General features: G+C 39.7%; 1 protein-coding gene across 13 annotated transcripts in view; it reads right to left on the bottom strand.

Moving 5' to 3' along the window:
* GPHN (gephyrin) overlaps window positions 1-21,628 on the bottom strand; it is a 445,634-nt gene that overhangs the window by 226,770 nt on the left and 197,236 nt on the right. For 7 of the 13 annotated variants that reach the window (XM_014549124.1, XM_005877907.2, XM_005877909.2 and 4 more), the window contains exon 5: window positions 11,905-11,943. The exons of the other annotated variants lie outside the window; for them this stretch is intronic. In XM_014549124.1, coding sequence (XP_014404610.1) covers window positions 11,905-11,943 — 39 coding nt within the window. The remainder of the gene's footprint in view (window positions 1-11,904; window positions 11,944-21,628) is intronic. 13 annotated transcript variants of the gene reach the window in all.

Raw genomic sequence — 21,628 nt, 5'->3', positions numbered from 1 at the left:
ATCAGGGGGTTGGGGTGCTGCCCCCTGTCACTCTCAGAGCAGGGCCCATCAGGGGGGGTTGGGGCTCCGTACCCTGTCACACACAGAGCAGGGCCGATCAGGGGGTTGGGGCGCTGCCCCCTGTCACTCTCAGAGCAGGGCCCATCAGGGGGGGTTGGGGCTCCGTACCCTGTCACACACAGAGCAGGGCCGATCAGGGGGTTGGTGTGCTGCACCCTGTCAAACGCAGAGGCGCAGGGCAATCAGGGGATTGGGGAGCTCCCCCCTATCAGGCACAGAGGAGGGCTGATCAGGGGGTTGGGGTGCCTTCCCCTGTCACGAACAGAGTAGGGCGGATAGGGAGGTTGTGGCCCCGCCCCCTGTCACACACAGAGCCGCAGGGCGATCAGGGGGTTTGGGCGCTGCCCCCTGTCATGCTGATCCCGGTGCCGGGAGCCTCGCTGCTCCGCTGATCCCGGTGCTGGGAGGCATATTACCCTTTTACTATATAGGATAGAGGCCTGGTGCATGGGTGGGGGCTGGCTGGTTTGCCCTGAAGGGTGTCCTGGATCAGGGTGGGGGTCCCCACTGGGGTGCCTGGCCAGTCTGGGTGAGGGGCTGAGGGCTGTTTTCCGGCTGGCGAGTGACTAAAGCTTCCAACCGCTCCTTGTTTTCTTCTCTCTCTTTTTTTTTTTTTTTCTGGGCCAGCTTTAGCTCTGAGGCCTCGCTGCTGAAAACATCGATACAATGTTGCGGTCCGAGCCCGGCTGAATGGAAGCCCTTTTCTGGGGTTTTGTTTAGCTTCTTATTTGCAACATAGTATATAGTTGCTTAGAGTTGCAGCTGAGAGGCTGGCAAGTGAGGCGGCGAACGTTGGAGTCTGCAGCAAGCAAGCCTCGTGCTCGCTTCAGTGCCTGGCTGCCGGCCGCCATCTTGGCTGACAGTTAATTTGCATATACTCACTGATTAGCCAATGAAAAGGGTAGCGGTCATACGCCAATTACCATGTTTCTCTTTTATTAGTGTAGATTCTTTCTATTTACTACCTATAATGTAACTTCCCAGAATGCTAAGATCATAACTTTCTGTCCATGTGTTCCCAGGTCCCAGCACAGTGCAGTTAGTGAGTAAATATATATATAGCAGTAATATGCAAATGAGGTCAAGACTCTGAAAAGGTCACAACCAGCTCAGGAGGAGGGGCTGGGCACGGCCCTGAGCCTGAGAGAACAACATGCAGGCACAGCCTGGAGCCTGAGAGATCAACACAGAGGGACGCCTTGCTCCAAGCCTCAGACGCAGCTGGGGGCAGGCCCCCAGCGGACACACACACATACACACGGCACCTGCTCGGAGCCTATGTGGCCGAGGTCACCTGTCAGGGCTTTGAGGGGAGAGGAAAGCCTAGCCTGACACGTGTACCAGTGCCCAGGAGGTGCTTGGGCCCCTTGGTCTGATGGGTTTTCTCTGGGGAAGTCTCCTGGTTGCTTCTCTGGTCCTGGTCAAGGGAAGGAGCCAGGGGTGGGGGGAAACGAGGCCAGGCCAATCTGGATTTTCCAATTGTTCCCGCTGTGTGTTTGCTCCAGGGGCTGGCGGGAGGAAGTTCTCTGCACAAAGGCAGGAAGGCAGAGGAGCTCTGTGGCAAAGACGAAGGCACAGCGGTCCTGGGACAGCCCGAGGGTCTGCAGCACAGAGCGCTGGGCAGGGCAGCCACCGCAGGGGCTGTCCCCAGCACCTCTCACTCCTCTGAGGGCATCAACTCGGGATATCACAGATGGGGAAACAGACCCAGACAGAGTTTAGACCTGCCCAGATCACATAAAGGCTTCCAATTCAGCACCCTTTCCACTCTTCTTCAGGTTCACAACCATTGACTGAACACTTTCAAGTTCCTAGAAGGTGGTAATCTCTCACCAACTGTGGTTTTAAGAGGGTTCCCTTTTAGATGTATGCCTTTACACAGCTTTCTCGAAGAGGCACTTACATGCCATACAACTCACCCACAGCAAGCATACTGTTTGATGCGTGAATTTCCACAGCAGCTCAACCACCGACAAAAACCATTTTCAAGCTTCCATCATGCTGTTTGCCCATCTGCAGTCAACCTCACCCAGCCCCAGGCAACCACAGATCTGCTTTCTGTCTCTGTAATTTTGTCTTTTCTAGAAATCGCCCCCTTCTATAAAAAAAAAAAAAAAGGTAAAAAAAACCCCATAAGAACACTGCTGTCCTCAGGCCTAGAAAGGGGAAGACAACTGAGGGCAAAAAGATGTCTCTGTGAAGAGCCTACAGTGTGGGGCTCGGCCCCTCCTGCTTCAACTCCCATATGAACAAAGTCAGGGTCAGAGAGGCCTGAGGTGTGGTTCAGTCTTTTCAACCCATGCCTGCATCCCAGATGCTAATGACAGTGGTAGCAGTGATGGTACTACTCAGGGCCCGGCCGGCCCTGTCCCAGTGGACACACACACACACACACATGGGGTGCCTGCTCCAAGCCTCTGTGGTGCGGCTGGGGGCAGGCCCCCAGTGGACGGACAGACACACACACACACACACACACACACACACACACACACACACGGCACCTGCTTCGAGCCTCCGCAGCCTAAGCTGTCAATAGGACATCCCCTGAGGGCTCCTGGACAGTGAAAGGGGGCAGGCTGGGCCGAGGGACCCCCACCCCCTAGTGCACAAATTTATATTTATTAACTCTAGTTAATATATAAATGAGGATTTCTTAATTTCTGTACTATTAACATTTGGGCCAGAGGATTCTTTGTTGTAGGGGCTGCCTAGTACATTGTAGGATGTTTAGAAGCTATTCTGGCCTCTAATAAAAAGATGTCAGTAGCACCCCGCCAGTTGTGACAACCAAAAACATCACCCGGCACTGTGAAATAGTCCCTGGGGACCAAAAATGCTCTTGATTGAGAATCATTTACATAAATAAATGTTTCTGTGGAAAAATACATGCCAAGTGTTATACAATTCACTTATCAAAAAAGTTTGGGCTTGAAATGGTTTGCATGTTAGTGGAGACTAAAAAAATATGAGGAAAGTTAAGCTCTGACTGTCAGAACATGTTTATAAAATGCTTTAAATTCCTAGATAATCAAATATAATTCACATTAACTGCATGCCAGAACATTGTTTTCATTGGAATTCTTATGATGCAGAAAACTAATTTGTGCCAAATAATTTGCAAATAGAACTATATATTTAGTATTTAAAAAAAATGGCTGCTAATAGTAGCTATGTGTATTCAGTGTCCTAATTATAAATTATTTTCTAAGGTTTGTTATTTATGAACAAACCATTCATTCTAAAATATTAAGGTTCAATATTTTTCTATCCATAAAGTATTATCATATATATTCCATAAGAAAAGGTTAGAAAATAAACTATTGTGCATCAGCTATTAAAAAGACTTGCAAAGGGTTTAAGTAGCTGGTAAGAAAATAATGTGTTTGTATTTTATTAACTGCATACCTTTGATTCAGAATGTGTTTTGAGCTTAACCTCGGTTGTAAGAGGGTGAGTAATGAAATAACTGTAATTATATAATATAACCATTATATTAATGGAATTTGAGAAAAGAGAAAACAAATTGGTATATATTTATGTGTCAAATAAACTAGTTAAAAATCTACTGACTTTGCCAAAAGTATATCCTGGCAAGTAATTCCTTAAACTTCTCTTTGAAATTAGAATCTGTCTTTAAGAACAGGTTACTGAGCCAAAAGAAAACAGGCATTTTATAAAAGAAGAAAAAAATTGGGCAAATATAAGAAAAATGTTTCATCTCATTATTAGTCTACAATATGCCAATAAAGGCATATAATTTTCATCTATCAAATTGGTAAGATTAAAAATGATAATAGATTTGCAGTCTCACAAACTGATATGAATATATAAATTTGCACATGTATTGTAGAGGACAATGTTGACTCTTTTTAAAAAAATATATTTTATTGATTTTTTACAGAGAGGAAGGGAGAAGGACAGAGAGTTAGAAACATCAATGAGAGAGAAACATTGATCAGCTGCTTCCTGCACACCCCCTACTGGGGATGTGCCCGAAACCAAGGTACATGCCCTTGACCGGAATCGAACCTGGGACCTTTCAGTCCGCAGGCCGATGCTCTATCTACTGAGCCAAACTGGTTAGGGCCAATGTTGATCTTTATTCTATTTTAAGAAATATCGCTAAAGTGATAATCAGAGATGTATTTGACAATTTATATAAAGATAATGTTTATAATAGGAAATAAGAAAGAACCTAAATAATTAATGACAAGAAAATTAAGTTAGTTATAGCTTATTTATACTCTGTAGTGGTTGACAGATCCCTTTTATTTTTGTAGAACAGTTATTACATGGAAAAAGCTTAATTTATATAAAAAGGAGAATGATTAAGAGCAAGGGCCCTGAAGTAAGACTACCTATTTCAAATTCTAGTCCTATTATCTTCTACTAGCGCTATGATCTGGGTTAACTCACAATTTAGTCTTTCTAAATATAATTTTCTTATCTGTTAAATGGTACCTATTGTATATGTTTGTTGTAAGGATTAAATGAGATATTACATAGCCTGTCACACAGTAAGTGCACAATAAATTTCAGTAGCTATAGTAATAATTGAGATGGTTTTATTAAGAAACTCAAGAAACTCAAACCTATACTTATGGATTCTTAATTGTGGAAATTAATGAATTATTCCTAGCTAATAAGTTGAGATTATTGGTGGGTTTTGTTTACTTCATAAATAAATCTATATTCATAAAATAGGAGTTTTAAAAAAGCTAGTAATAAAAGGCAAGATAAATAGCAAAAACCATTTTCCTTCTCCTAAATGAGCATATACTTTTCAGTTAAAATCTCATCTTTAACATTATGTCACATTAAAAAGATCATCATTTTATGCTCTTATTGAACACCTATGATACATGCTAACTGCTGTGATCCTAAAATTCCAACAATAGGAGTAGAGTGGAAATTTGAAGATAGACCTTGTTAATAAAATAGAAACTCTACAGATGACTTTATTTTTTAATTAGCAACCATCATGAAAAGCAGAATATCTCAAAAGGCTCTCTGTCTTTTAACCATCTCACAAGATTGACTTTATTTTAAACCAGAGACATTGAGTTGGGATGAGAAAATAATATACTTATAAGAGATGTTTTCTTTCAGAATATTTGTTTAAATCTTTATAATGGTACTAGTGGCCCGGTGCACAAAACTTGTGCACATTAAAAGGGAATTAATTAGAGAAAATATTTTAATATTGCTATTTGCCCTTTATAATAGAAGTGTCAATGATGAAAGAAAATTAGTAAAACCCCCCCCATTGGGCTAGATCCAGACCCGGCCGGTCCCACCCCGTCAAGCCCCACTGGGCAGGGGGTGCTGCATGAGGTCCCCTGGCCTGGTGCTGTGGTGGAGGCACAGCCTGAGGTCCCTTGGCCCAGCACCAGGGTGGGGGGCGCACCTTGAGGTCCCCCGTCAAGCCCTGCCGGGTGGGGGGCATGGCCTCAGGTCCCCCGGCCACGCACCTGGCAGGGTGTGCAGCCTCAGGTACCCTGGCCTGGCCTCCAGTCCCCAGACCCCAGTGTGAGGGTGCAAGGACCATTTGCATATTAGCTCTTTATTATATAGGATTATTACCTCTGATTGCAAAATAAATATGCACACATCTACTACTGTAATATGGATTTGAACAAATGAAAAATATTGATTACTGAACATCTGAGATGTTTTAATGCTGCTGATATGAACAGAAAATAATCTCTATCTCTTTAAAAGTATTAAATACTAGAGGCCCAGTGCACAGATTCGTGCACTGGTGTGGTCCCTCAGCTTGGCCTGCACCCTCTCGCAATCCAGGACCTCTCTGGGGATGTCAGACTGCTGGTTTCGGCCCCCAAGGATGTGTAGTGTGCCCAGTGGCAGGCGGCCGGGGAGGAGCCCGAGCTGGAACCAGGCACCACTCCACTCCTGATCATCATGGCCTCGCTGTGCCTGCCGCAGCTGCCTCCACTAGGTAGTGTTGCCACGGAGGTGGGAGAGGCTCATGCCAACGCAGCAGGGCTCGCCAGCTGTGAGCCCGGCTACTGGCTGAGTGGCGCTCCCTCTGTGGGAGTGCATTAACCACCAGGGGGCAGCTCCTGCATTGAGCATCTGCCCCTGGTGGTCAGTGCTCTTCATAGTGACCGGTTGACTGGTCATTTGGTTGTTCAGTTGCTTAGACTTTTATATATATAGATGGTAAGAAATTTAAAAGCATTCAGAGATAAATACAAAATGTTGGGGAGTTCTTTGTATTTTATAAATATCCAAATGTCTAACAAATGAATTTTACATGGAATGATTTTGATGTTAAAGACTATTAAATATATAAAAAGAAGCTTTAAAACAAATGATTTCCATATCTGAGGCAACTGACTTTCCCCTCAATAATCTCTCACTCCACCACACCTCTTGTGCCATAGGTACAATGTGTGAGTTTTTGCCAGCAAAAGTAAAACATTTGAGGATAGAAGAGCAAAGGAGAGAGAAAGAGATTAGGGGATTTAGAGACTGGTTATTAGTGCCTGTAACTGTCACTGTCTACGTTAAAAACTGAAGGAATGAAACTACCTCCATAAAATGTTTGTGGAAGGAATTTACTGCATCTTCCTTTGCAAGGTCCTGAATATGTCCTACTGTTTTTCAGGAGAAAAAGGGCGGGGGATGGGGGAGAGAAAGAAAAAAAAATTGGATGACAACTTGTATGTTAGGAGTAGTTACCTATAAAGAATCTCAAGATTGCAAGGAAATTTACAGGATTTTGTTATTAAATTTAAAAAGGACTTGAAGACTAATAAGGGAATGATACAGAGATATTGCCTTTTCTGGTTAACTTTCACAAAAATACAGTATACAACTCTATTTTCAATTTAGCATTCCTCAAAATAAAAATAAGATTTCAAAGATCACAAAAAAGTATATTTATTATTAATAAAGAAGTTTAATAGAATGATGCTATTCCTTTATCCCCAGATCTTATACTTTAAAATATCGGCATAATCTTTTCTTGCATTAAAAATGTTTTTCAGAATGAATACAAGCAAAAATGTTAAAAATTATTGTTAAGAAAACAATTTAAATCTGGATGTAATTTCTATTTTAGTGCTTCTTTTCTGACACAAGTATTTTGATCTTTCTGTAGCTGTGCTGTTAAAAAATAAATAACCAGTAGGCTATCAGGAGATGGGAGGATAAATAGGTTCCTAAACCTTTAGTGTAGCACTTTAAAGAGATTCCTTTAGAAAAGTAAGTGTGAAGCAGTGAGCAATAGGAATAAAGCTAACTGCTCTCAAATTTAAAGGCACACATAAATTTAAGGACAAATGCATTTTCAGTTCAAATGACTAATTAACCAAATCCATCATAAAAACTAATGAATATGACTGAACTTTATAACATCAGGAATTCAAATGAGCTTTAGTTGATAGTAAGAATAAATTAAATCCCCAAACGTTTTCAAATATATAGTTACTAGTGGCCAGGTGCATGAAATTCGTGCACAGAGGGGAGGTTCTCTCAGCCCAGACTGCACCCTCTCCAATCAGGGACATCCCTCTCGCAATCTGGGACCGCTGGCTCCTAACCTCTCACCTGCCTGCCTGCCTGATTGCCCCTAACTGCCACTGCCTGCCTGCCTGATTGCCCCTAACCTCCCTGCCTGCCTGACTGATTACCCCTAACCTCTCTGCCTGCCTGTCTGATCACCCCTAACAGACCTCCCCTGCCGCTTGATCTCGCCCCCAACTGCCCTCCCCTGCCAGCCTGATCTTGCCCCCAACTGCCCTCCTGCTGGCCTGATCTTGCCCCCAACTGCTCTCCCCTGCTGGCCTGATTGCCCCTAACTGCCTCTGCTTGCCTGATCACCCCTATCTGCCCTCCCCTGCTGGTCTGATCTCACCCTCAACTGCCCTATCCTGCTGGCCAATTTGGTCTGATTGGTCGGTTTCTATGCCAGTCAGCGTCAAAAGCTCTGCCTCCTAGGTAGCCATTGGCTCCTCGTAGTTCACACAGATTTGATTCTGATTGGTGGGTTTCTATGCCAGTCAGCATCTCTGGGCCTATCTCTGGGCCTGATCAGAGAGGCAGGGCTGATCAGCAGTCCCCGCTGAGGCCCGGAGAGAAAGAGAGGCGTAGCTGCTGGCAAAGCCTGGAGAGAAAGTGAGAGGCAACGGCTGATCAACAGCTGCCACAGAGGCTGCGGATCAGACCCTGCCTCTCTCTCCAGGCCTCTCTATAGGCCTGATCCGCAGCCCCCTCGGCAGTCAGTGCTGGGTCACCACGGCAACCAAGCACTGACTGCAGGACTGACTTCCAGTGATCAGTTGAGCCTTTGGTCAGTCATTATGGACCCTGGATTTTTATATATTAGGATACTTTAGAATGGAAATCCTTATTGTGCTTGTAATTCAATTAAAAATTAACCTCCTAAATATTAGTTATCTATTTATCTCTAGCCAATCTCCACTCTTCCACTATAAAACTAAAAACCCTGGTTTCAGGTAATGCTGTTTATTAACAGCTACCAACAAAAATCACTCATTTGTCACTGAATGCTCTAGGTTTTAAAACTAAAAGATTCTTATTGGCATTTAAAATATCACCAGAGTCATTCAGCTGTGATAAGGCATTACGGGTAATAAAGAAGACATTCTTAGTCCTGATTCAATGATGCTTACAAGAGGTGAAAGAATGTCCTTATATACAATCACTCTGACTTAGAACATTTTCCCTAAAGAATTAAAATAACAAAATTTTGTAGATATTAGAAATGTATTTTTTATTAAAAGGTTTTTCCCTTGGGATGTAAGCTCCTTGAAAGAGAAGCCTTATCTTTGTGTCTCAATTCCTAATAGACTACATGGCATAGAGCAAGCCTTTTAAAATAGGTTCTAATAGAATAATTGTATGTAATGAAATAACTTCTCACCTATACATATAGAATAGTACAAGTTTATGTACTACCTTGGGAGATTTGAGAAGACAGTCACTCAATTTTCTGTGTTTTGACAGGTTACATGAGGAAGCTTGGCTGAGAAAGACTGAATAGAGTATGTAAAATCACCCAAGAAATTGAGATAACAAGTGAAAACATTACCTACTAATGGACTGAACGTCTTCTCTCCCAAATCCATTATTATTGCATATTTAAATACTCCAGTTTTAAACTCCTTGAAGACAAGAACCAATTTTTCCCAACTTTTGTAACTCCTGTAAGGTCTAGGACACTATGCTACACAGTTCAATTTAACAAACATTGTGTCTTGACAGTGGATTAAAACACACACACACACACACACACACACACACACTCACACACATTCAATGCCTAAACCATATTCCCAACTCATTATGTCAGAGGGTTGGGCCCAGGACTTTTTATTATTATTATTTTTTAAGTTTTTAAAAAATATTTTTGATTTTTAGAAAGAGAGAAAGGGAGAGAGACAAAAACATCGATGTAAGAACCAAACATTGATCAGCTGTCTCCTGCACATCCCCTATCAGGGTTTGAGTCCGTCATCTGAGCATGTGCCCTGCATGTGCCCTGACTGGGAATCAAACCAGCAACTTTTTGGTGCAAGGAACAATGTCGAACCAACTGAGCCACACCAGCCAGGGCAGGTCCAGGAATAGTTTTAGAAAAATCTCTATAGGTAGAAGGCTGGGTATCCAAGATTACTCAATTGAAATAAATTCCTATTCCCATTGCTAGTTTCTATAAATACACCCTGGTTGCCTCATTCAGTCCCATTATCTTCATTTAAACCTTGCCTTTCAAAAGCCTCCCCCTCTTCTCTTCTTTAAAAGTCCACATTACAATATTTCAAAGACATGCCATCATTCTGTCCTGAAGTTGGTATATTTTTTAATTCAACCCTCTTCAGAATCATTTTGATGTCCTTCAATCATGAGTGTTATTTCACTTCATTCTCCTTTCATTTCTACCAGGGTCTTCTAAATTTCACCTGGCCACCTGTAACCTTTCTAATTTCTTTTGCTCCTAATGCAATATCTTGAACTTATCCATTTTAGTGTTAATTATAGTTTCCCGATGCCTTTGCTATTGATTTTATTTCCTCTTAGACAAAATATTAAAAGTTCTGAGTACACTTTTAGGTAAATACCCAAAAGAAGGGGAAGGAAAACATATACCTGCATACCCATGTTCATAGCAGCATTATTCATAATAGCAAAAAGATGGAACAACTCAAGTGTCCAGAAGAAAGGATAAACAAGAGGTGGCACAAAAATACAATAAAACAGTAGTCTCAAAAAAGAAATTCTAGTATATGCTACAACATAAATCAACCTTGAAAATAATATGTTAAGTATAAGTCAGACTTAGAAGAATAAAAATTGAATGATTCTACTTATATAAGGTACCTAGAATAGGCAAATTCAGAGGCAGAAAGTAAAACAGAGATTACCAGGGGCTATAGGAGAGGTCAATGGGGGGTGGGAGGTGGGGAAGGAAGGACATCTGTAATACTTTTAACAATAAAGATAAATTAAATAAATGGATCAAAGTGGAAAGCTACTTTAATCTTAACTACAAAGAAACTATAAATAAATGTATTAGTTTTAAAGATGATACTTTTAGTCTTAAAAGAAATTAATGGGAGTAATTTGTCTTCATGATGCCCTGAAAATATTAGGGAAAATAAATTAGGAAATAAATTTAGTGTATGAAAAATTATTAAAATATCCTATACATAAGGAATAAAAAGTACATAATATATGATGTGAAAAGGCAAAGATAACAAATGACTTAGAAAAAAAAAGTCTATTCTTAAGTAAAGAGAAAAATGTAAAGTTGTATAAAAAAGCTAAAAGGATGGGTGGAAATGAGTTTAAAAGGCAGTTTAAGAGTAAATTGGACTGTACTGTTAAAAAGCAAAGCATTTTTCTATTTTTAAGATATGTTTGGACAATATGTAGGCAACATTTTTCTTGGAAATAAAACCTGATCAGGGTTACAAGACAACAGAGGAACAATGCCAGTGATTTATCAGATATAGAGAAGTATAAAGGAGGTAATATGGCAAGTTTCAAGGCTGAGTACATAGGAGATGAATATAATATCTCAAGTTAACTAATGGGGCAGCCATGTACAACAAATAGTTATAGGAGACAGTCATAAAGCAAATTCAATCAGCAGTCCAACTTAGTGGCAGAAGGCAAGTGGAGATCAGCAGCAGAAGTGCTAAACAATCTGAACCTACATATATCACAGGCATAGATTGGGCAGGGCAAGATCAAGCAGGCAGATGGCATAGGAGTGCCGACAGACAATGCTGAGCAGTCTAAAATGCTAAAACAGCAAATGGCTATGAGAGTAACAGGCCATTTGCTGCTGGACAAAGCACCAGTGAGTAAAGAATGCAAATTAATCAGCAGATGAGTAAAGTGGGGAAAAAAAAAAAAAAGAGAGAGAAAAAAAATCAAAGGCAGTCAAAGCAGGAAGACAGAATAGCAGAGAGGCAATGATAGATCATCAGAAGCAGTTGGGTAGGGTAGTGAAAAGCTGTCAGCAGGGGAACAAAACACCATTCAGGAAAAAAATGAGACAGAGTGAAGCAATCTCCTGAATTTGGTGTCTTCCATCTAGGAAACAGTCACAAGTAAACTGCATGTGAAAATCCATAAGAGAACAGCACACAAATGGAAATAGCTAATGGATCTGAACTCTATTGCCCAGAGATACAGAGTGACCCTAGAACATAGATACATACAATCCACAAGAAAATTAAACAGATGGGAAAATGGGTTGAAGCATTTTTATAATGACAAAAAAAATCAAAACACTAAAAATTATTAATCTGGAAATGATTGGCTGGGATTGAAGTCTTCGCTTACCCCTTTCTGGAGCCCACAAAATGGGAATGTTGGGAATTTCTGCAGCAGAAAAACAGAAGAGAAAAGGGATTTCTGACTCCCAGTTTGAGGAAAGCAGATCAAATTTAGGGCTGTATGAACTGGTTCATGGAAGTAAGAACCAGCCTGAACCTTCACCCTTCCTCAGAATCAAGCCATTTCTGAGGTTTGAGAAAGGTTTAGGAAGCCCTCACCCCATCATTTCCCACAACCGCCCCTTTCACACTTACCTCCAGTGCAAACAGTTTCCAGCAAGGAGGTACTTGGGAACATTCACTCCCATGTTAACGCTATGGCAAAGTTTGAGGATGGCCTACTAATGGTACTTTCTGTGTAGGTCAGATTTCTGACTCAGTGGAATCCCTTCCACCCTTTGTGTGTGAGCAGATGGGACAGGTTATTAGAAGCTACCTACCTCTTTGAAAGTGAATGAGAAAAGAAGCAGGGGCAGAAATACCAATAAAGAAATAGTAATACTAATCAATACCTTGATCAGCTCATCAATTGTCATGGGCTTTAATTCCATTAAGATCTTGATGACTCTAAAAAAATAGTATCTCTAGCCAGACTTTTACTCTGAACTCCAGATGCAAATATCTAACAGCCAACTTAACATCTCTACTTGGATATCTTAAAGGCAGTTCAAGTTTCCATGATCAAAGTAAAACTCCTGATCTACCTCCTCAAATCTACTCTTCCCACAGTCTTATCCAGTAAATGGCAACTCCATCCTTCCAATTGCCAAGTCAAAATCCTGGGTATTATACTTAACTTTTTTCTTACTCCAATCTGTTATCTCTACCTTCAGAATGTATCAATAATGTATTTTTCACTACCTCCACCTCTATCACTGGCTTACTAGTAAGTCACTATAATTTTTCACCTGGATTATTTCAATAGCCTCTTAAATGGTTTCCCAGTTAAAATATAAGTCAAACCATGCCACATCTCTGTTCAAAACTCTCCATTACTCTAAGGGTAACATACAGGTCCTACTTGATCCATGGCTTATTCCCTCTCCTACTTTAGATGTTTACTCAAATGTCACCTTATCAACGAAGCTTTCCTTGATGGCCTTATTTAAAATTACAATCCTCTTTCCTGCTACCTATCCACCTTCCCTGGTATATTTTTATCCATAGTACTTATCACCATCCCTAATACAACACTTGTTCCTTGTTTATTTATATTTGTGTCACCCCACTAAAATGTGAATTCTAAAGAGGCAGGGACTTTTGACTTCTTTGGTTATTGCTATATTCCCAATATCTTGAACAGTACTTGGCATTTAAAATAGGTATTCAGGAAATATTTGAGTTTGTGAAGTGTTAATTTCTTGTGGGACATCTCCTTTCTCTGTCTTAAATTCTCACAGCAATCTTCTGAAAGCTCAAAAACTATGGGCTTTTAATCAACAGAGTATATGCTATTACAGAACAGGAGTGTTCTAAAATAGGGTTAGCAAACCACAGCCAATGGGACAAATCCTACCTGCTGCTTTTTTTTTTTTTTTTGGCATGGCCTACAATCTAAGAGTGATCTTTATATTTTTTAATGATTGAAAAAAAGCAAAAGAAAAATATTTCATGATATATGAAAACTATATGAAATCCAATTTCAGTGTCTATAAATAAAATGTTATTGGGGTAGAGCAAGGCACATTCATTTATATCATCTTATGGCAGATTCTGTGCTACAGGGCTGGCAAAGGTGAATAGTTATGAGAGAGCTCATACATCCTACAAAGTCTAAAATATTTACTATATAGACCTCTAAAGAATAAGTTTGCTGACCTCCATCCTAAGGTATTTTTTGTTTTGTTTAGAAGGCAAAGAGTAATAACTAATGTTTGAACAAAGATAAACTGGAGCATCATTGTGAATACTGTTGCGATTATCGCTCGCTCAAGATAAACATGAGGGAAGGTCTATTTATACTAAGATTTGCTTTCAATATTACATAAAAGCAGCCCTCATTTCTCTAATTATTATTTAATACCAGAGGCTCGGTGCACGAATTCGTGCACCAGTGGGGTCTCTTGGCCTGGCCTGAGGGATTGAGCCGAAACGAGCTCTCTGACAACCCCTGAGGGGTCCTGGATTGCAAGAGGGTGAAGGCCAGGCTGAGGGACCCCACCTGTGCACGATCAGGGTCGGGGAGGGACACGGGAGGTTGGCCAGCTGAGGAGGGACTGAGGGAGGGGTCCAGGGCATGCCAGGCCTGTCTTGCTCAGTTCCGATCTGCTGGACCCCAGCAGCAAGCTAACCTACCAGTTGGAGCACCTGCCCCCTGGTGGTCAGTGCATGTCAGAGAGCAGTTGAGCAGCCTTAGCATATCATTAGCATATTATACTTCAATTGGTTGAACAGCCAACCGGATGACCGGACACTTAGCGTATTAGGCTTTTATTATATAGGAGGATTGATGATGATATTCATTAATCTACCCACTACACAGAAACACTCTATCTTAAGGGACAGGGTGCAGTATAGAAAAGTCTTAAAAAATGGCAAAAAGAGAGGAAGTGAAGGAGGAAAGTAAATAGGGCCAACAAATAGATCACATATCAAAGTACCATAATTAACTAAACCTCTAAGTACCCTGTTTAACAATAGTGGGAAATTGGCATCGTGTGAATCTCTTTTGAACCAAATCAATGGTGTTATAATGCTAAAGTGAATTCATGATAATGGAGGTCTCCTATACAATGTAGTCTTAAATCAGAGCAAGCAACAGACACATTTTAATAAGATTCCATTACATTTATATAATATACAAAACTAACAGCTATCTTCTCATTGGCTCAAAAGCATATATTTTATAGAGAAGTATTTTTTAAAATTTGAAAAATCCTATTTGAAATCACCTTCTAGTCAAAACTGAGCTATCTTCTCAGTACATAAAGTTTTATCCTGATAATTATTACATGAAAGGATATTATATCATGCTGTAATTAAACTATAGAAAGCGAAGAGGGAGGTGAGGGGAAAACACACTTAAATTACTCCAATGATATACATCACTACAATGCTATCTTCAATCTTCATAGAGTCATATAATTTATTTCCTCATATCAATTGGTTCTTCCACCACAATCAACTGCTTCTTCTGCATTATTGCCTTTGACCTTCAATATCTTTCTCAGGGAAACTGATGACAATGCATTTTCAGACATCATACTGCCAAAAGCTTTACTGCTTCTTTCTTCTCGGCATCTTTTGAAGGAATTTGGATTCTTCCTGTAAGTTCTCATCATTGTGCCTGTCATTTATGATTATCTGTAACAGTTTCTCCCTCCACTGGACATCTGTCCTCTATTCTTTAATAGCAGCCATATTCTTTCCAAGTTGCAATATGAGGAAATAATACTTGTAAAATTATTAGAATGATTCCAAGTAGTTTATTTTGTTATATGAATCCACTTTCTGACTCTCTATTATTAGTTCCATGTTTCCTTTTTTGGCAGGCAATAACAAAATTACAAATATTCTGCCCTTCTAATACAGTGATATCATTCTAAGAAGCTCAGAGGACTTGACAGATATAAATCTATTTGTTATCATTTTACTACATTTTGCATGAAAAGCAACATTAATTCCACTTTATAGATGGAACTCTAACATAGGAGATGAATACACATTCTTTATTTCAGACAATAATAAGGAATATCCTGAAATTTTCATTCCTTGAAAATGTATCTCTAGATAAATATGCTTTACCACTTGTATTTGCAATTTATTTAATGATATTTAGTTTTCAATGCCTTAGCACATAATTTGCAAAACTGAAGTATTCAGATGCCAGCCTCTGTTCATTTTACAAGAGTATGCTTATAAGGGTAAGCTGGAAAGGTGATTTTAAGATTTTATCACTCTTGACAGATTTAAGGTAGAAAAAAATCAATATCTAGCATGTCATCTCTGTTTCTTTTTACTTCTTCACAACTACACTGTTGTAAACTTTAGGTCCTTATCTTGATGGGTTTTTCCCCAGAGAAAAATTCTTTCAATATTTACTCAGCTATTATCTATTTATTTTTTAAGCTAATGCTCTTTCTACTTATATTGCAGGTAATAATAGCAAATATTTATGTGGCAAATATTGTTTTTAGTGTCCTACTTACATTAATTCACAACCTACCCATGAGTTAAGTATTTTTATTCTCTCCATTTTACACATAAGAAATAAGTATAGAAAATAAGTAAAGTTGTATAAGGTTGCACACTAGGAAAAGGTGAATCTAGTATTCAAACCTACGTGCTTTTAATCACTATGTTATGCAGCCTCATATATGGTTAAATGGGCAACACCATTTTTCTAGTAAGAGCTCTATTTAGACATAAATTTTTTCATAATAAATAAATTTGTATTTTACTGATATGATCTCTCTTCACCAAACAGGTACCCCCCAAAAAGCTGAGTTTACATATTCTGGTACAGTGTAGGCATGGAATTAAGCATTATACTTAAGGGAAAATAAAGACAGCATTTTATTTATGGATTTGTTATACATGAAATTTGTTTTTGCCTTATACTCAAAATTACAAAATTCTGACCTTAAGTAGCAATGTGCTTTACTCTCTTTAGTGTGGCTATGTGGAATGGGAGCCTTTCAACATAATAGTTTTAAATGCAATGTCACTTATTGTCCTAATTACTCCATCTAAGTGATTTTGTACCTGTAACTTTTCCACTGGTACAATTGTACTACAAAGTTTTTCTTTTTCTTTTCTTTTTTTTTTTTATTTACATATTTTTATTGATTTCAGAGAAGAAGGGAGAGGAAGAGAGAGACAGAAACATCAACGATGAGAGACAATCATCGATTGGCTGCCTCCTGCACGCTCCCTACTGGGAATTGAGCCCACAACCTGGGTATGTGCCCTGATCAGGAATCAAACCTTGACCTCCTGGTTCATGGATCGACACTCATCCACTAAGCCACATTGACCGGGCCGGAGTTTTTCTTTTTAATGAATAAATAAAATAGGGGGTGAATGTCTTGGGAAAGTCTGTAGCTGTTGGGGGAAAAAAATGAGTGCAAAAATAATACTAAAGTAAGTGGACCTTAAAGGGAAATGTAGTATTTATCTTCAAATATTTGAACTGTCATGCAAAAGAGGACTTTAACTTCTTTTGTACATTGCAAAGGGCAGAATTAGGACTACTAGGTAGAAATTATAAGGCATCAGGTTTCAATTTGGTATGTTTGGACTTTCAAAGAATTAGAGTTCCACAAGCAACAAACTCCCAGATGAAAGAAATAGTGATAAAGATGTTTAGGCAAAGGCAAAGTACGAATGATAAAAAGGAGATGGTAGGACTTTGAATATAGCATCTCCTCAAACTCTGAGAAACTGTGATTCCTCTATTACGTTATTTGTAATTTTACATAAAATAAGCTAACTAAAGATTCAACACTGACAAAATCTATAAGAAAATATTCCTTTATTTTCTTAATTTTAAGATTAGTATTAACTAAAAGGTTTCCAAAGGACAAATCAAAATTGGAACTTGGTACTTCACAACACTTTAAATTTTATACACAAATAACTATATTTGTAGGTTACAACAGGAAAAAACACACACCAAACAAGGCACGAAAAATAATCTTTAAAAAGAATGACGTTAGATCTACTGAGGAATGTATTGATATGCATTTGGATTAATGCCAATTCTCAAAAGGGTCTATTTTTAGAGAGCTTTGATGGCAGGATTTTACTGTGTGTACTGGTTGATAGTAGACTTAAGAATTCTGGTTCCTAAGGAATCTCTGAATAATGACAGTTGCTATTTTTCATCTTTACAGATGGCACTACTCTAGCTGATCTAAGAAAGAGATTTAAATAACATAGGTCTATTCTGCTGCTTTGGGATGAAATGTTCTGTAAATATCAATTAAATCCATCAGGTCTAGTGTGTCATTTAAAGTTTTTGTTTCCTTGTTGATTTTTTATCTGGAAGATCCATTGATGACAGTGGGGTGATAAATTTCCCTACTATGACTATATTGCTGTGGATCTCTCCCCTAAAGTGACCAAGAGGTTTTTTAAAAAATATATATATGTATATTTAGGTGCTCCTATATTGAGTGCATATATGTTAATAGGGTCATATCCTCTTGATGGATCGATCCCTTTAGTATTATGTACTAACTTTCTTTGTCTCTTGTTATGTCCTTTGTTTGAAGTCTATTTTATAGAAATTTGTATTGCTACCCCAGCTTTTTTTTTTTGTTTGTTTCAATTTATATGGAATATTTTTTTTCCATCCTCTAACTTTCAGCCTGTGTGAATATTTTGTTCTGAGGTGGGTCTCTTGTAGACAGAATATATACAGGTCGTCGGTTTTTTTTCCAACCTGACCGGGAATCAAACCAGCAACCTCTGGGAGAATGGGATGACACCCAATCAACTGAGGCACAACAGCTGGGCAGGGTCGTGTTTTCTTATCCATTCAGCTACCCTATGTCTTTTGACTGGGGCATTAAAAAATAATAATTAATAAATAAATAAATAGATAGAGGATAGAGAGATAGATAACATAGTCTAGTTTATCCATCTTTCTATGTAAAGTGAATTCTCTTCTTTCACCAGGAAGATTTTCTTAATTTTATCTTTCTCTTTAGCTTGATAAACATTTCCCCTTCTTCCTTGCTCCTATCAGTAATATCTTCTTCTCTCCTAATCTAAATACTTTTTTTCTCCCTCAATTTTAGCTCAAATTCTACTTTAATAAAAATTTCCCTGATTACTCAGTTCTCTCTTAATCTATCCCTTTTAAGAAATATTTTGCCCAAATTGGCTGAACATTTCAGGTACTAGGTTTATACTGTCTTGATTTGTCAGCCAAGTGACTATTTTAGGAGAACAGGTACTTTAGCATTTGCTCAATAAAGCCCAAAGTGCTTGATAAATACTTGCTAAATGGAACAAAGACTATGAATGTTTTTAGCAAACAGGTAGTTCCTAAGTGTGCCTACACTTTATAATATACTGCTTTTCAATGGATAATGCAAAATAATTATAAACCGCAAAATAAAGTGGACTATTACAAAAATGCTACCCTGAATATTACATACCTGAGTGGTTTAAAACCACTTCCCAATAATTTTACACTACAGAGGAATTAGAGACTCAAAACAAAATAAATAGGTTAGGTAGAATATCAGGAAGTATAATTCAACTGCAATAATAATCTACATTCTTCATATCATAAAGATTATAGAAATTCTTACTACTGCTCCTTTGCCCTATACCTTAAATAGCTAATGGGGAAATGTTGACTTACATCTTTATTATTATATTTTTAATATATTATAATTGATTTCAGAGAGGAAGGGATAGAGACAGAAACATCAATGATGAGAGAGAATCACTGATCATCTGCCTCCTGTATGCCCCCTACTGGGGATTGAGCCTGCAACCTGGGTATGTGCCCTGACTGGAAATTGAACTGTGACCACCTGCTTCATAGGTAGAAGCTCAACCACTGAGGCACACCGGCCGGGACATCTTTATTTTTTAGACATATCCACCAGGTATTTTAGTAGCTAACAATAGATACCAGAAATACCATGACAAATAGCAGAACTATTTGGGGCCGCCATGTCTAATTAGAGGTAACAGGTAATCTATACTAATAATAGCCTAGGTGGTCGTCACGCCGTCACGCCCTAATGTCATCAGAAGATGGCTGTCACAAGATGGCCGTCACAAGATGGCCGTGTGCACAGCGGAGGGGCCCGGTGGTGGAGGAGGTGGGTTGCGGCAGGGGAGGGCAGTTGGGGATGATCTGGCTGGCAGGAGAGTGCAGTTGTGGGCAATCGGGCTGGCAGGGGAGGGCAGTTGGGGGCGATCAGGCCAGCAGGGGAGCAGTTAGGCGTCAATCAAGCCAGCAGGGGAGTGGTTAGGGGGCGATCAGGCAGGCAGGCAGGCAGGTGAGCAATTAGGAGCCAGCAGTCCCAGATTGCAAGAGGGATGTCCTGCAGTCGGACATCCCCCCAGGGGTCCCAGATTGGAGAGGGTGCAGGCTGGGCTGAGGGACCCCCTGTACATGAATTTCGTGCACCAGGCCTCTAGTAATATTAATAAATGAGAAAGAAAAAAGTAAAGAAAAAACAAATGTTTATCAAGCACCTACAAAGGTGCCTTGCATTATACAAGGTCCTTTTACATGCATTATTGTTAGTAGCTTGGATTACTTTCGGCAAGGCAATAAATTGATCAGTATTTCCATCTTTAAAACAGATATAACAATAGTACTTGCCTCATATGGTTGTTTTGTTTGTTTTTTGAAGGCTAAATGAATGAACATATGCTTTAAACAGCACCTGACACATAGTAAATGCTATATGCAAGTGTTAGTTATTATTATTATTAGCTACTTTTATTATCTCAATTATTAGAAAAACAGTTAGCTAATTTAGCAGATAAGAAAATTGAACTTTGAATAGGTTAATTTACCTTAATTTCATAGTTTAGTGGTAGAGTTGGGATTTAAAATTCAGGTATGTCTGACTTTAGATTTAGTATTTCCACTATCATAAGATAAGACATGGAGACATATTTTCCATGTTCAGGACCATTTCGTAAAAATTATAGGAAGTGCTCCTTAAAGTGGCATAAAAAATATAACTTTCTTTGTCCATAGAATAATGACATAGTTTATTCAATCTAGTTTTAAATATTTCAAGTTAAGTGTTTCTTGTATTGTGCTGTTATCAATTTCATATCGTCGAGTTATTCTATTGATACAGAACAATTTTAAGATACTCAAAATCCTAGCCCAATATGGTTATTTTTAGCTTTACTATGTGTAACAGGTATTTTATTTTTGTCAGAACAATCCTAGAACTAGAAAATAAATATTCATAGAGTTCTAGAGTACCAGTATACAATATTTTGCTAGGGAAGTAATCATGTTTTCTAGCCAATTCTGATATATACTTGAAAACAACTATACATTTTAAATGACCTATGTTAGAGGTCAAATTATTTCAAAAATGTTTCTGACTGTATTTTCTATGTTTTACTTACTTTCCTGTGACTATTCTGTAACTGCCAATTTATGCTTCTCAGTCCCTTCCCCTCAATATTGTAATAACTAAGTATAGTGCCAGTTGGGTGTAGAAATATTGAGGGGAACACTAAGCTGTACACCTGAAACCAATCCTATCTAATAAAGAGTTAATATGCAAATTGACCATCACTCGAACACACAAGATGGCCGCCCCCATGTGGACACAAGATGGCCGGCAGGGGAGGGCAGTTGGGAGGGACCAGGCCTGTAGGGGAGGGCAGTTGGGGGAAACCAGGCCTGCAGGGGAGGGCAGCTGGGGGGAACCAGGCCTGCAGGGGAGGGCAGTTGGGGGCGACCAGACCTGCAGGGAGGGCAGTTGGGGGGAACCAGGCCTGCAGGGGAGGGCAGCTGGGGGGAACCAGGCCTGCAGGGGAGGGCAGTTGGGGGCGACCAGACCTGCAGGGAGGGCAGTTGGGGGGAACCAGGCCTGCAGGGGAGGGCAGCTGGGGGGAACCAGGCCTGCAGGGGAGGGCAGTTGGGGGCGACCAGACCTGCAGGGAGGGCAGTTGGGGGGAACCAGGCCTGCAGGGGAGGGCAGCTGGGGGGAACCAGGCCTGCAGGGGAGGGCAGTTGGGGGCGACCAGACCTGCAGGGAGGGCAGTTGGGGGGAACCAGGCCTGCAGGG

The sequence above is a fragment of the Myotis brandtii genome, unplaced genomic scaffold (assembly GCF_000412655.1).
Source record: "Myotis brandtii unplaced genomic scaffold, ASM41265v1 scaffold536, whole genome shotgun sequence".
In the NCBI taxonomy this organism is placed as follows: Eukaryota; Metazoa; Chordata; class Mammalia; order Chiroptera; family Vespertilionidae; genus Myotis; species Myotis brandtii.
Note: the sequence above shows the minus strand (reverse complement) of the source record. Positions and strands in the feature narration are given on the sequence as shown.